General features: G+C 42.5%; 2 protein-coding genes across 2 annotated transcripts in view; both read left to right on the plus strand.

The window, feature by feature from the left end:
* Positions 1-15,416, plus strand: part of LOC119889225 (protocadherin gamma-A11-like) — a 261,420-nt gene that overhangs the window by 3,806 nt on the left and 242,198 nt on the right.
* On the plus strand, positions 71-1,741 carry LOC119889280 (protocadherin gamma-A11-like). The gene has a single exon (XM_038700185.1). It carries the CDS (start codon positions 280-282, stop codon positions 1,591-1,593), a length of 1,314 nt encoding a protein of 437 aa, XP_038556113.1. The 5' UTR covers positions 71-279; the 3' UTR covers positions 1,594-1,741.

Here is a 15,416-nt window from a genome sequence, read left to right on the forward strand (position 1 = left end):
CCTCGTAGTTTGTTTTTAATTATGACATTAACGGTGGCATCCTGTGGTGGTCTTCGAGTTATTCCAATGTAATTTTCCAGTTGATCCCACAGTGTCGCTGCTCACTTGCAGATATGAGGCAGATTTTTTCCTCCACCCACTGCAAGAGGGCAGTAATCCCAGCCTTAATACCATAGCTGCCATTGTTGAGGAGCAGCGTAGGGTAATGTTACGATTGCATCTCAAGTGTATATGAGACATCAGTAATTTGCATGCCCCTGTTTTCCTTCGAGATAAACAATGGAGCACAGCGGCAAATCATTTCTTAGTTTCATCTGGGGCTTTGCTGTCTTCGTTCACATCACAACAGCAGACCTCAGCTATAGTGTTCCGGAGGAGATGAAATCCGGATCCATTGTTGGAAATATTGCCAAGGATCTCGGGCTGGAAGGAGGGAAATTGGTCGCTCGTAAAGCCCGTATTGATACCGAGGAAAGCTATCAGCACTACTACGATATTGATCTAAAAACGGGAAATTTTGTCATCAGGGAAAGGATTGACAGAGAGGAGCTGTGTGGGGAGACGGTGTCGTGTATGCTTAAATTTGAGTTGGTCCTCGAGAGCCCTTTGGAGCTGCACCGCATTTCACTGCTGATCCAGGATGTAAACGACAATGCACCCGTTTTCCCAAAGGATACAATTAAACTGGAAATAAGCGAATCTGCTGACAAAGGAGCTCGATATCGTGTTAACGAAGCACATGACGCAGACATCGGAAAGAATACGGTTAAACATTACAGTTTACAAAATAATGAACACTTTGTTTTATCTGTTCGAGACGATACTGATGGATCTAGGAACGTCGAGTTGGTGTTAGACAAAGAGCTAGACCGTGAAAAAGAACATGATTTAAATTTCGTGCTTATTGCTGCTGATGGTGGAAACCCACAAAGATCAGGAACTGCCAATATACACGTGACTGTGCTGGATGCTAATGATAACGCCCCAGTGTTTGACCAAGCCTTTTACAGAGCCAGTCTACCTGAAAACTCTGCGCTTGATACTGTAGTTTTCGCAGTAAGTGCCACTGATGCAGATGAGGGAGTCAATGGGGAGGTGATATATGAATTTAGCCGCATTTCAGAAAGAGCCAAAAAGCTTTTCTCACTGAACAGTAAAACTGGAGAGATTAAAGTAAAAGGGACACTTGATTTCGAGAGTAATTCTAAATATGAAATGCGAATCGATGCCAAAGACGGTTATGGACTTTCTTCTGATTCGAAAGTAATGATTGATATCACTGATGTAAATGACAACGCTCCAGTTATATATATGAAATCCCTGATGAACCCCGTAGGGGAGAACGTGTCACCTGGTACAGAGGTGGGCATCATTAACGTGCAGGACAGAGACTCTGAGAGTAACGGACAGGTCCGCTGCTCCATTCAGCAAAACGCCCCCTTTAAGTTGGTTCCTTCTATTAAAAACTATTATTCTCTGGTGACCACAGGACAACTGGACCGTGAACTAGTGTCTGATTACAACATTACAATCACCGCCACTGACGAGGGCTCTCCACCTCTGTCCTCTCTAAAACTGTTCAGTTATCTGTAGCAGACATCAACGACAACCCACCGGTGTTTGAGGAACAGTCCTACAGCGCATATGTGACTGAAAATAACAAACCTGGCTCCACTTTATGTTCCGTTAGTGCTCGAGACCCCGACTGGAGACAAAACGGTACAGTGATTTATTCTCTGTTACCCGGTGAGGTGAACGGTGCCCCGGTGTCCTCCTATCTGTCTGTTAACGGAGACACGGGGGTGATCCACGCTGTGAGGTCGTTTGATTATGAACAGTTCAGGAGTTTTAAAGTCCACGTGATGGCCAGAGACAACGGTTCTCCTCCGCTCAGCAGCAACGTGACCGTCAGTGTCTTCATATCGGATGTGAATGACAACTCTCCTCAGATTCTGTACCCCGCCCCGGAGGGCAACTCCTTCATGACCGAGCTGGTCCCCAAAGCTGCACACGGAGGCTCTCTGGTGTCCAAAGTGATAGCGGTGGACGCGGACTCCGGACAGAACGCCTGGCTGTCCTATCATATAGTCAAATCCACTGATCCGGGACTTTTCACTATCGGTCCACAGCGGAGAGATCAGGACCCAGCGGGACATTTCTGAGTCTGACAGCATGAAACAGAACCTTATTGTGGCAGTGAAAGATAACGGACAGCCCTCTCTCTCTGCCACCTGCTCCATGTATTTACTTATTTCTGATAACTTGGCTGAGGTGCCAGAACTGAAGGACATTTCTTATGATGAGAAGAACTCCAAGCTGACCTCATACCTGATCATCGCGCTGGTGTCTGTGTCCACCTTTTTCCTGACCTTCATTATCATCATCCTGGGTGTGAGGTTTTGTCGCAGGAGAAAGCCCAGACTGTTGTTTGATGGAGCAGTCGCCATCCCCAGCGCTTATCTCCCTCCTAATTACGCAGATGTTGACGGCACAGGAACTTTACGCAGCACTTACAATTATGACGCCTACCTGACAACGGGTTCTAGGACCAGTGACTTTAAGTTCGTGTCATCTTACAATGACAACACACTGCCTGCTGACCAGACTCTGAGGAAAAGTCCAACAGACTTTGCTGAGGCATTTGGGGCATCACAGGATTCACTGGAGGTAGGATTTCTATGAAAATAGTTTCCATATGCATCTATAATTAATAACTCTCCGTTGTGCTGGTTTTTCTTTACAAAATATTAGCTATTCATTTCCTTCATATTTTTGATTTCATCAAAATATTTTTTTTCTCAACAAATATCTATAATTATTTATTCATTAAAACTTTTCTTAGTTCTTGCCTTTTTGTCAATATCTGTTGAAATTCAAATCACCTTGACACCAATTAATCCGAGAATTTTTTGAGTAGTATGTGGTTTTCTGTTTAATTGAAGTACGCAGTTTTGTTTTATGGTCGGTCGCTGTCCATGGTGCTTAACACTACAGCTGTCCCCGAAATGTACCCTGCCTTTATTGTCTTTCTGAGCTGAGGTCTCTTCAGATATATCGAGTTGCACGTACTGTTTGATGGCCCTTACTGTGTATGAAGAGAAGGCTGAAGCAGGTAGAGAGAGGGGAGGGACTCGCCGTATGTGGGATAGTCAACAAGGAAGTAAGATGGCGCCTGTGTTTGGCGAGGCCGCTGCTCCCCCGCATCTCAGGCGATTTTTCCTGTTTTTATCATCATTTGTGTTGCTATTCCAGCCTTAACATCCTCCGCCTACGTCTCAGCTGCTTGGACTTACGATCGACACACGCTGTTAAACATCAGAGTGTCTATGGAAAGTCTTCTTCATAGCCGGGATAGCTACAAACATTAATTTCCGCCTCCATTCACATGACCAGCTCCTGTTTACGTTACGTCCAGCTGCGCCGGCGCTCGTCGACGAACACATCTGGGCCACATCGCGCTGAGTGGACCCGATGTTTGCTGCCTATCTCACTTCACAACACGGGTGGTCACCCTCCCCTGCTGCCACGCCACCTGTTCTGCCCGCCTATTGGTCGGGAATCTTTCCTGTCCTGGCGTTATGCTGACGGGAACACGTCATCGTATGGGTCTGCCTCTGCCCGGTCTGACCAGCGAGTGATCACTGGATGCAGCTGGGGACCAACATATCGTATAGGGTGCCTACGGCAAATCCCACCTAAACCACCTTCAGAGGCTGCAAGCCGGGCACCACCACTTCACATTGCTCTGCTCAATGCACGTTCCATCTCTAATAAATCACATGTTCTAAATGAGCCGTTTACCAGAGAGGACATGGATTTCATGTTCCTTACTGAAACGTGGCAAAGGGACAAGGATTTTGTCCACTTACAAGAACTTTGTCCAGCAAGCTGCTCTATCATTGAGAAGCCCCGACTGGCACGTCGTGGTGGAGGTCTGGCCGCTTTATATCGGGACAGATTCCTATGCAGAACAATTTGTTCAGAAAGTTTACCCTCTTTTGAGTCACAGACAATTAAAATAGGTTCAAAGGATATGTTTTTCTGTGTGCTAATTTACCGTGCCCCTAGCCCCGCAGGTTCCTTCCTCACGGACTTCACCAACTTCTTATCCACCATAATTAATTAGAGAAGGTTCTAATAGTTGGAGATTTTAACACACATAAGTTCACTGCTTTGTTTGATCCCCGGTATGTTGTTGGGATGCCAGAATGTGGACATTTTTATTGACTCTTTTAACAACCAATGCACAGAAATTTTAGATGAAGTGGCACCTGTCAAACCTACCAAGACTGTTCACAAAAAGCATTTCCCCTGGATGAACAAAGCCATACAATCAATGAGGAGAAACTGTCGCAAGGTGAAGCGTCTATGGAAAAAATCAAATCTAGAGGTCCATAGACTACACCTCAAGAACCAAATCGCTTCACTAAATGAGTTGCCGAAGAACACAAGAACCCAGTACTTCTCCCACCTAATAGCGACAAATAAGAAAACCCCCAAAATATTGTTTGACATCATTCATGCTATTGTTTCCCCATCTATCCCTGAAGCTGCTGTATTTTGTAAAACTGACAGCAATGAGTTTCTGAATTTCTTTGTAAATAGGATTGCAGATATCAGGACAAATGTCTCCCAAACTCCTTCCAATCTTGCTCTCAGTGACCCACCCCCCTCTTATTCATGGTTCTCTTTTAACCCAGTGTCACTGCATGACATCAAATGCCGGCTGGAAAAACTGAAACCTTCCTCCTGTTCTATGGATGTCCTCCCTAATGTGCTCTTTATACAAGCTTTTGATTCAATTGGCCCTAGTATTGTGAACATGCTTAACATCTCACTTCAACCTGGCATGGTCCCTATCTCTTTTAAGCATGCAATCATTGAACCAGTACTTAAAAAGTCTAACCTGGACCCATCAGTCCCTAAGAACTATAGGCCCATTTCTAAATTCATCTTCGTGTCAAAAATTCTTGATTAAAATGGTTTTCATCTTATCTGTCTGGGAGAAGTTTTAGTGTTCTACCAGACAATTCAGCGATATATGTTACCACGTTTATGCGGATGATATTCAGCTGTACTGCTCATTTAAGGCCACAGATCTCCATAAATTATCCGCCCTAGCAAACTGTTTGAGCAACATCAAGCACTGGCTGAATGAGAACGCTTTGCAACTGAACACAGATAAGACAGAGACATGAATTACCCCTTTGATCAAGCAGTATTTGGGTGACCTGGGCTCGTCTGTGAAACTGAGCCTTAGGAACCTAGGTGTTGTCTTTGACTCAGCAATGTCCCTTGCGCATCATTCCAACCAACTAATTAAAAACTGCTTCGTCCAACCAAGGAACATATTCAAATTAAGATCGCTGGTGTCAAAGACAGAATTAGAGATGATCATCCATGCCTTCCTATCCTCCTGTTTAGATTATTGTAAGTCTTTTTACATGCATGAGTAATAAAGAACGCCCCCCCCCCCCATCTAAGAATGCACTCCCCACTTCGTTATGCACCTTAAACTGTTTTTTTTTTTTAAAAAGCAGCTGAAGACTGTTATTTAAACAAGCCTTTGCTAAACATTAAGCTTGCTTTTAAAGTTGTCTGTCATATGTCAATGTGTTTCTGGTGTTTAGCTAGAACTGTGTTTTGTTGTTTTATTGTGAAGCACCTTGTGATTTTATCTGTGAAGAGTGCAATATAAATTTTTTTAACTTAATTTCTTACTGTATTTAACAACCTGCGGGGTGACACTATTTTGTAATGTTTCTGACATGCTGTGAGTGTCGCTGTCTACCAGTCGAAAAGTGAAATAGGCTGCACGTGAAAACGTCAGGCGTCTCCACCCACACTTTCCCTGCTCATTGTTTGCCATTACACTATTTGTCTTGAATCGCTCACATATGCAGACATTCCTGTATGTTTTTGAGTAATACTGATCACATCATTGACATTTTTGCTTCATTTTGATTGCTGAAGGATGGAATATTACGGATCCCCGGCGAATCTTGTCTGCAGCTCACTGTTTTTGCTTTTAGGACTACACCTGTCTTACGGCGATGTGAGCTATTCTTTTCCGGAGGAAATGAAACGCGGATCAGTAATCGGAAATATAGCCAAGGATCTTGGGCTTCAAGTAAGCAGACTTTCACCTCGGAAGGCTCGTATTGTCCTAGAAGGAAACCGTAAACGTTACTGCGAGATAAACGTTAATACAGGAGAACTGGTCGTTGCTGATCGTATAGACCGAGAGGAGCTTTGTGGAGCGAAGATTTCATGCATTTTGAAATGTGAATTGGTACTTGAGGATCCACTCGAATCGCACCGGGTAGCTTTGCAAATTGAGGATGTAAATGACAACCCACCAGTTTTTGTTAAGGATGCCGTTAAATTGGAAATAGGTGAATCAGCTCCCAAAGGCTCTCGCTATAGAATAAATGCGGCACGCGATGCAGACATAGCACAAAACGCTGTGCAAAACTACATTTTGCAAAAAAACAATTATTTTGCTCTAAATGTACTAACTAATTCTGTTGGTACAAAATACAGTGAGATCATTTTAGATAGAGAATTAGATCGCGAAGAACAGCAAGAGGTAACCTTATTACTGACAGCCGTCGATGGTGGTAATCCACAGAGATCAGGTATCGCAGTCATACAAATCACTGTACTGGATGCTAATGATAACGCCCCAGTGTTCAGCCAGGCCGTTTATGAGGCTACTCTTCCTGAAAACTCTCCAGTAGAGACTGTAGTAGTAACAGTGAGCGCTACTGATGCAGATGAAGGCGTTAACGGTAAAGTAACATATGAATTCAGTGGAATAAGTGATATCGCAAAACAAATATTTTCATTAAATGAATATACCGGGGAAATTATATTAGCAAAAAATGTTGACTATGAAGAAGAAACTAAATTTGAAATGCTAATTGAGGGAAAAGATGGCTATGGTCTTTCATCAGAAACAAAGGTAGTAATTGATATAACTGACGTGAATGACAATACCCCTGTGATACATATTAATTCATTATCAAACCCCATACCCGAGAGCGTGTCACCTGGTACAGAGGTCGGCATCATCCATGTGCAGGATGCAGACTCGGGAAATAACCGACAGGTCCGCTGCTCCATTCAGCAAAACGCCCCCTTTAAGTTGGTTCCTTCTATTAAAAACTATTATTCTCTGGTGACCACAGGACAACTGGACCGTGAACTAGTGTCTGATTACAACATTACAATCACCGCCACTGACGAGGGCTCTCCACCTCTGTCCTCCTCTAAAACTGTTCAGTTATCTGTAGCAGACATCAACGACAACCCACCGGTGTTTGAGGAACAGTCCTACAGCGCATATGTGACTGAAAATAACAAACCTGGCTCCACTTTATGTTCCGTTAGTGCTCGAGACCCCGACTGGAGACAAAACGGTACAGTGATTTATTCTCTGTTACCCGGTGAGGTGAACGGTGCCCCGGTGTCCTCCTATCTGTCTGTTAACGGAGACACGGGGGTGATCCACGCTGTGAGGTCGTTTGATTATGAACAGTTCAGGAGTTTTAAAGTCCACGTGATGGCCAGAGACAACGGTTCTCCTCCGCTCAGCAGCAACGTGACCGTCAGTGTCTTCATATCGGATGTGAACGACAACTGTCCTCAGATTCTGTACCCCGCCCCGGAGGGCAACTCCTTCATGACCGAGCTGGTCCCCAAAGCTGCACACGGAGGCTCTCTGGTGTCCAAAGTGATAGCGGTGGACGCGGACTCCGGACAGAACGCCTGGCTGTCCTATCATATAGTCAAATCCACCGATCCGGGACTTTTCACTATCGGTGTCCACAGCGGAGAGATCAGGACCCAGCGGGACATTTCTGAGTCTGACAGCATGAAACAGAACCTTATTGTGGCAGTGAAAGATAACGGACAGCCCTCTCTCTCTGCCACCTGCTCCATGTATTTACTTATTTCTGATAACTTGGCTGAGGTGCCAGAACTGAAGGACATTTCTTATGATGAGAAGAACTCCAAGCTGACGTCATACCTGATCATCGCGCTGGTGTCTGTGTCCACCTTTTTCCTGACCTTCATTATCATCATCCTGGGTGTGAGGTTTTGTCGCAGGAGAAAGCCCAGACTGTTGTTTGATGGAGCAGTCGCCATCCCCAGCGCTTATCTCCCTCCTAATTACGCAGATGTTGACGGCACAGGAACTTTACGCAGCACTTACAATTATGACGCCTACCTGACAACGGGTTCTAGGACCAGTGACTTTAAGTTCGTGTCATCTTACAATGACAACACACTGCCTGCCGACCAGACTCTGAGGAAAAGTCCGACTGACTTTGCTGAGGTGTTTCAAGATTCTACTGAAGCTCTAGAGGTAGGCGCATGTGCTTGTTTTAAGCAGAGTGAAATGCCTTAATATGTGTTGTTATATCAAACCAAATTCAAATCAGCATCGCTTGAACAGCACTCTTAGTCCGTATTAGTTACCTAATGGGGTGGACTGATACAGAAAAACATGTTAGTTTTTGCCCATCAGGATATTTGGTCTTTTAGCCTAAATTAATTAGGCTATGCAAAACAGTATGATTTTTCATGGATCCATCATTTTCTTAAGCTTTTGGTCATAGCATCCTTAAATGTCGCCTTTGTAGCACACAATTTTACTTAAACGATCAATACTGTATAGTCCCTTGTCCACTGTGCGCCTTATAATAAACTGCGGTATCTCTCCATGGTGCTGAAAACCAACCCAAACCCCATACTGCAGGGTCCCACTCTCACAGCTGCTGTGCAATAGAAACAGTTGGTAAATACACACTGGCATTTACAACAGAAAACCCCGCTCTACATTTTGTATTAATCACTTACTTATGTTTGGATTTGACTGCAGCTTGGATTTTGTTTTAGTTTGTTGTGGTTTTCTCATCAGAGTAATTTTTAAAAATCTTTTGTAATACTTACAATTTGCTCACAGTGTCGCTATGCACCAGCTTTACTTAGGGGTGGCTATATTGTGTTACCCTACACGCTTGCACATTTTCAAATCAAGATTGATTGTTCGTTGGTTGAAGCAGTGAAGTCGCACTATTTGTAGTCGGACTGCACTTGTTATCCGACGAGGAGTTGGCTTATTATTTTTATTTTTACAAGTGTTGGTTGTGGTGGATCCGGCAGTGGTCTTGCAGGAAAATGGGACATAAAGCGTCTTCCGTGCTCGGCCTGGTTGCCTCTTTGGGAGTATTTTTTCTGGCGCTGCAAACCGTCTGCGGGGATGTGGCGTATTCCTTTCCAGAGGAAATGAAACGCGGCTCAGTTATTGGAAATATATTGAAAGATATCGGAGTTGAGGTGGGCAAACTGACAGCTCGAAAGGCTCGGATTGATGCAGACGGGAACAACAAACGGTATTGTGACATTAATCTGAGTACTGGAGATATCATTGTTACCGACAGGATTGACAGAGAGGGGCTTTGTGGCAAAAAGGCATCTTGCCTTTTAAAACAGGAACTTGTCTTAGAAAACCCGTTGGAGCTGCACCGCATTAGTGCCCACGTTCAAGACATCAACGATAATTCACCACAGTTTAAAAAGAATACTATCAAATTTGAAATTAGGGAATCAGCTTCTAAAGGAAGTCGGTATCGTTTAGATGAGGCCCACGATGCAGATATTGGACAAAACGCTATCCAGGGCTATAGTATCGAGGCAAATGAAAACTTCAGTTTGAACGTTATTGCAAAAAGCGGGGGAGGAAAATACAGCGAGTTAGTTTTAGAGAAGGAGCTGGATAGAGAACAACAACAGGAGCTAACGATTGTGCTTGTGGCAACAGACGGAGGCACACCTCAGAGATCAGGTACTGCAGTCATTCACGTCACTGTGCTGGATGCTAATGATAACGCCCCGGTGTTTAACCAGGCCATTTACAAAGCCAGTCTTCCTGAAAACTCTCCTTTAGATACTGTAGTGGTCGCAGTAAGTGCTTCTGATGCAGACGAGGGCATCAATGGAGAGGTGACTTATGAATTTGATCACATTTCAGATGAAAGTAACGTGTTTTCTCTTGATCAGACAACTGGTGAAGTGAAAGTAAGTGGATCAATAGATTATGAAGAGTTGTCTGCCTACGAAATGCAAATTACAGCCAAGGATGGTCTTGGATTAGTATCATCCTCTACATTAATAATTGATATCACAGATGTCAATGACAACGCCCCTCTTACCTTCATTAAGTCACTGAAAAATCCCATACCAGAAAACACCCCACCTGGTACAGAGGTGGGCATCATGAACGTGCAGGACAGAGACTCCGAGAGTAACGGACAGGTCCGCTGCTCCATTCAGCAAAACGCCCCATTTAAGTTGGTTCCTTCTATTAAAAACTATTATTCTCTGGTGACCACAGAACAACTGGACCGTGAACTAGTGTCTGATTACAACATTACAATCACCGCCACTGACGAGGGCTCTCCACCTCTGTCCTCCTCTAAAACTGTTCAGTTATCTGTAGCAGACATCAACGACAACCCACCGGTGTTTGAGGAACAGTCCTACAGCGCATATGTGACTGAAAATAACAAACCTGGCTCCACTTTATGTTCCGTTAGTGCTCGAGACCCCGACTGGAGACAAAACGGTACAGTGATTTATTCTCTGTTACCCGGTGAGGTGAACGGTGCCCCGGTGTCCTCCTATCTGTCTGTTAACGGAGACACGGGGGTGATCCACGCTGTCAGGTCGTTTGATTATGAACAGTTCAGGAGTTTTAAAGTCCACGTGATGGCCAGAGACAACGGTTCTCCTCCGCTCAGCAGCAACGTGACCGTCAGTGTCTTCATATCGGATGTGAACGACAACTCTCCTCAGATACTGTACCCCGCCCCGGAGGGCAACTCCTTCATGACCGAGCTGGTCCCCAAAGCTGCACACGGAGGCTCTCTGGTGTCCAAAGTGATAGCGGTGGACGCGGACTCCGGACAGAACGCCTGGCTGTCCTATTATATAGTCAAATCCACTGATCCGGGACTTTTCACTATCGGGGTCCACAGCGGAGAGATCAGGACCCAGCGGGACATTTCTGAGTCTGACAGCATGAAACAGAACCTTATTGTGGCAGTGAAAGATAACGGACAGCCCTCTCTCTCTGCCACCTGCTCCATGTATTTACTTATTTCTGATAACTTGGCTGAGGTGCCAGAACTGAAGGACATTTCTTATGATGAGAAGAACTCCAAGCTGACGTCATACCTGATCATCGCGCTGGTGTCTGTGTCCACCTTTTTCCTGACCTTCATTATCATCATCCTGGGTGTGAGGTTTTGTCGCAGGAGAAAGCCCAGACTGTTGTTTGATGGAGCAGTCGCCATCCCCAGCGCTTATCTCCCTCCTAATTACGCAGATGTTGACGGCACAGGAACTTTACGCAGCACTTACAATTATGACGCCTACCTGACAACGGGTTCTAGGACCAGTGACTTTAAGTTCGTGTCATCTTACAATGACAACACACTGCCTGCTGACCAGACTCTGAGGAAAAGTCCAACAGACTTTGCTGAGGTGTTTCAAGATTCTACTGAAGCTCTAGAGGTAGGCGCATGTGCTTGTTTTAAGCAGAGTGAAATGCCTTAATATGTGTTGTTATACCAAACCAAATTCAAATTAGCATCGCTTGAACAGCACTCTTAGTCCGTATTAGTTACCTAATGGGGTGGACTGATACAGAAAAACATGTTAGTTTTTGTCTATCTGGATATTTGGTCTTTTAGCCTAAACGGACTTTTTAATACTTAAGAAAACAATGGTCTTTATAATATTTTACAGTTTTACATTTTTACAGAGAAGTGAAATATTACGTTATGTAATAATTATTTTATAAAATTAAGAAATTAGTCGGGGTTTCTCACGGTTGTTGTACAGAATATCGGCACAATCACTAGCACCTTTTTCTAATTGTCACCTCCCATTAAGTGTCATTGAATGATCGACACACTGCAGCTTCTACTCCTTATTCAGCCCGGGTGGGTCGCTAATGTTCTTAATTCTCAGAATAAGTCTTTATTTACTTTTGTGGAACCTTCTTACTCAATTTAGTGGAGTTAAATAACACTGTAGGTCACCTCACAACAACATAGACACAGGTTGGTTCTTTGAAACGGGCGTTCATTGCTTCGGGCGCCTCTGGTCTCTCTGATACATCCACGCTTTGTTCACGCCTTGAGTGTTGGCCGCTTGCCGTGAAAAGAGGTTATGAAATCCTTTAAAGTCCCTTGAAAGTACATTTGACTATCTGCATTGACTTCAGGCATCGACATGTGCAACTTTTAATGCAGTTTAACAAAGTATCGTAGCCATCTGCTCCGCTGGATACCAAAACAGTGCGCCGACTTAACCGTCATCGCGGTAACACAAACAAAAAACATTAGTTCCGGGACAAAACGTATGGACTAAATAGGACCACGTCCCATTGAGCTGCCTATTTTACCCTTTAGCTCTTAAACATGCATTACATTTTGAACTTTACATTAAATTAATTATTTATTTATTACATGAGATGATGAGAGCAATTATAAACTGTGCCTCATAAACACACAAGTATTTATGCAACAACACTTACAAAAACTGTCAACTTAACATACATCATTTTGGTTTCTTTTTGACAGCTGTCCTTTCAAATCACAAGGTAACTGCCTATGGTGCTGAAACAGTCTCCTTGCACAGCCGCAGCTGTAGATATGGCGTTATTTTTAGTCACTCTGCTAATTTTTGAAAGGGCTGAGTGAATTGTAACAGCATCATAATTTAAATTGTTTTTGTTTTTATCGATAACAATAACAATAGTCCTCGTTTTCAATCACACCTATCATGTTTTTAATACTCAAAATTCCTAATAAGCGTTTAGTTTTAGGAGAATGTTCATGCTTGTATGGTTTTACAGTTTAGATTGTAGTTATTTACCTGACTTCCTCAGCTCATAGTTTTAGAGCGCTCACCCACAGTTTTATGTTAGTGTTATATTACAGTGTTAGTGCATACTGCAGTGTCATGCTCAAAGGTGTGTTGGCCTTGTTCGTCAGGTGCTTAGTATGTGTTTATCTATAGTCAAAATAGTATAAAGCAACTGTGGCAAATTAAGGCAAAACAAACATCATTTACATTGTGATGACCTCTTAGGTTCCACAAATCCAATGTCCTTGAGCTCAGTTGTGCTGGTAAACAGCACCCACGTATCCATCACTGAGTAAATAACAATGAATACATGGCAAGTGTGTTTGAGGTAAATTACTAAACACCCACACACTTTTTGTGTTAACTTTGTTGTATGGTGACAATCTGAATATAGGTTAAATCATATTAGTCAGCAGTTTGATACTGTATTTTTCCTTGGACCATGTAGGAGAGTAACTAAGTCAATTTACTACAGCGCTGTACTTAAAGTACAATTTTGAGGGACTTGTACTTTTTTTGAGTAATTTCACCTTCTGCTACTTTACATTTATACCACTACATTTTAGAGAGAAATATTGTACTTGTTACTCCACTGTATTTTTCTGACAGCTATAGATAGTTACCTTTCTGACTAAGGTTTTAAGAACATATGATAAGCATATAAAATAAAATAACATTACATTGTCAAAGATTAAACCAGTTGTTCCCAACCTTTTAGCTTGTGACTTATTATAGAAAAGCAGCATGTGGTTAAGGCTCTTCGTCAAATTTCAGATATCTGTATTGTTAGTGTAAAAGCCCTGAAAAGGGGAGTAGTTGAATAAAAGATGCACGGACACAAACTTTCCTCAGATCATGTGTGTAATGACTGTTTTCAAGAAATCATTGCAGTACAGTTTACATATACAAAATAATATTAGATGCCTACTACATACAATTCTAACCATCATCTCTAGTCAACAATTATACCTGCAGAAGCATTTCCGACTTTTAGTTAGCTACAGAGTAAATACAGCAAAACACAAGAGAAAACACAATTATGCTGATAACATATAACACTTTACACCGCTAATAATACTCAGCATATTTTAGAAACATATACAGAACAAAGCTACGACAAGCACAATGTCACTGCAAAGCTACTAAGTGCCGCTCTTTCATCCACGATGTCGCGGTTAGCATTGCTAAAGACTAATATGTCTAGCTTACTCGTCGTCATGTAATTAACGTCCTAACTTCACAATGTTCGACTAACTGTGCTAAAAACACTCTCCTCGACACATGTACACATTCACATGAAAGATGCAGGGATACAAACATTCCTCAGATCATGTGTGTAATAACTGAAGGGAGGGAGCGAAGCGCACCGTAACATAGCTCAACAGTTTTACGTTCCCCCTGCTGGAGCCCTCTAGTATCTACAACACTCTTCTTCACACTTACTGCTGCTGTTGTTAGAATGACATTTTGCACATGAAAAATAAGAAATAAGAAAAGTACTGTACTGTAACTGCTGCAACTAACAATAACAACTTTAACCATAACATATGAATTACTAAATATGAACCCATTTACTGTTACTCTACTGTTTACTCAAATGCTTGCTATGACTTACTAGTAAAACACATTATTTCCATCTGTCACATTGTTCAACTAAAGAGATGCAACTAAAGTACTGCAAAATAAGAAAACAGATTAAAGGATATTTAGCATAGTACGTTAAACACTGTAAAGAAAATTAAAAGAAAATAACTTCCCGAGGCTTAAAGAGGAAAACATATATACTAACTTGTGTAGCTGATTTTTTTTTTTCTCTCCCACATTAATCATATCATGACCCCCTCATATTATTCTAGTGACCTCTACCCTGGGAACCTCTGGATTAAACTACGGAACTGTGCATAAAGTTAAAACTAGCTCCATATCGACCCGCTAAACAGTGAAATGCCGCTTACAATTGATGCATCAGTATTAACCCGTTTCCCGCACAACAGATGATTTTCTTTTGACTTTAAGTAAAATTTGCTGGTAATATTTCTGTACTTTTACTTAACTTTGCATCTAGCCGACTTTTTTGATCTTGATATGCTAAAGGAATGCAAGTTGATTTCATGTCAATTTATGGACCTAATGAATTAGTTAAATTCAATTGAATGTTGTCCTTTTCCCTGCATATTTTTTGCGTTGTACTTTTTTCAAAATGTACTGCGCAGTTCATATGAACGTGAGTAAATATTACCTTGACGTGATTTTAGACTTTGTGAAGAATATTTCGTAACACTGTGAAGATAAAAGGTGACACATGGTGTCGCTGTTGTCTGGCAGAAAATTAACACACACCACTCCACCCTCTTCTAAATACAAATCAGTTGTATTTTCCCAGAGACTCTATTAAATACCCGAACATATAGCTAGACTATTTGTGTACACTGGCAGTGTTGGATTATTGAGTCTTTTGGATACACGTGTTATTT

This window comes from Micropterus salmoides, unplaced genomic scaffold (genome assembly GCF_014851395.1).
Source record: "Micropterus salmoides isolate LMB-PRFRI ecotype aquatic unplaced genomic scaffold, ASM1485139v1 Ms_hic_scaffold_5, whole genome shotgun sequence".
Classification (NCBI taxonomy): domain Eukaryota; kingdom Metazoa; phylum Chordata; class Actinopteri; order Centrarchiformes; family Centrarchidae; genus Micropterus; species Micropterus salmoides.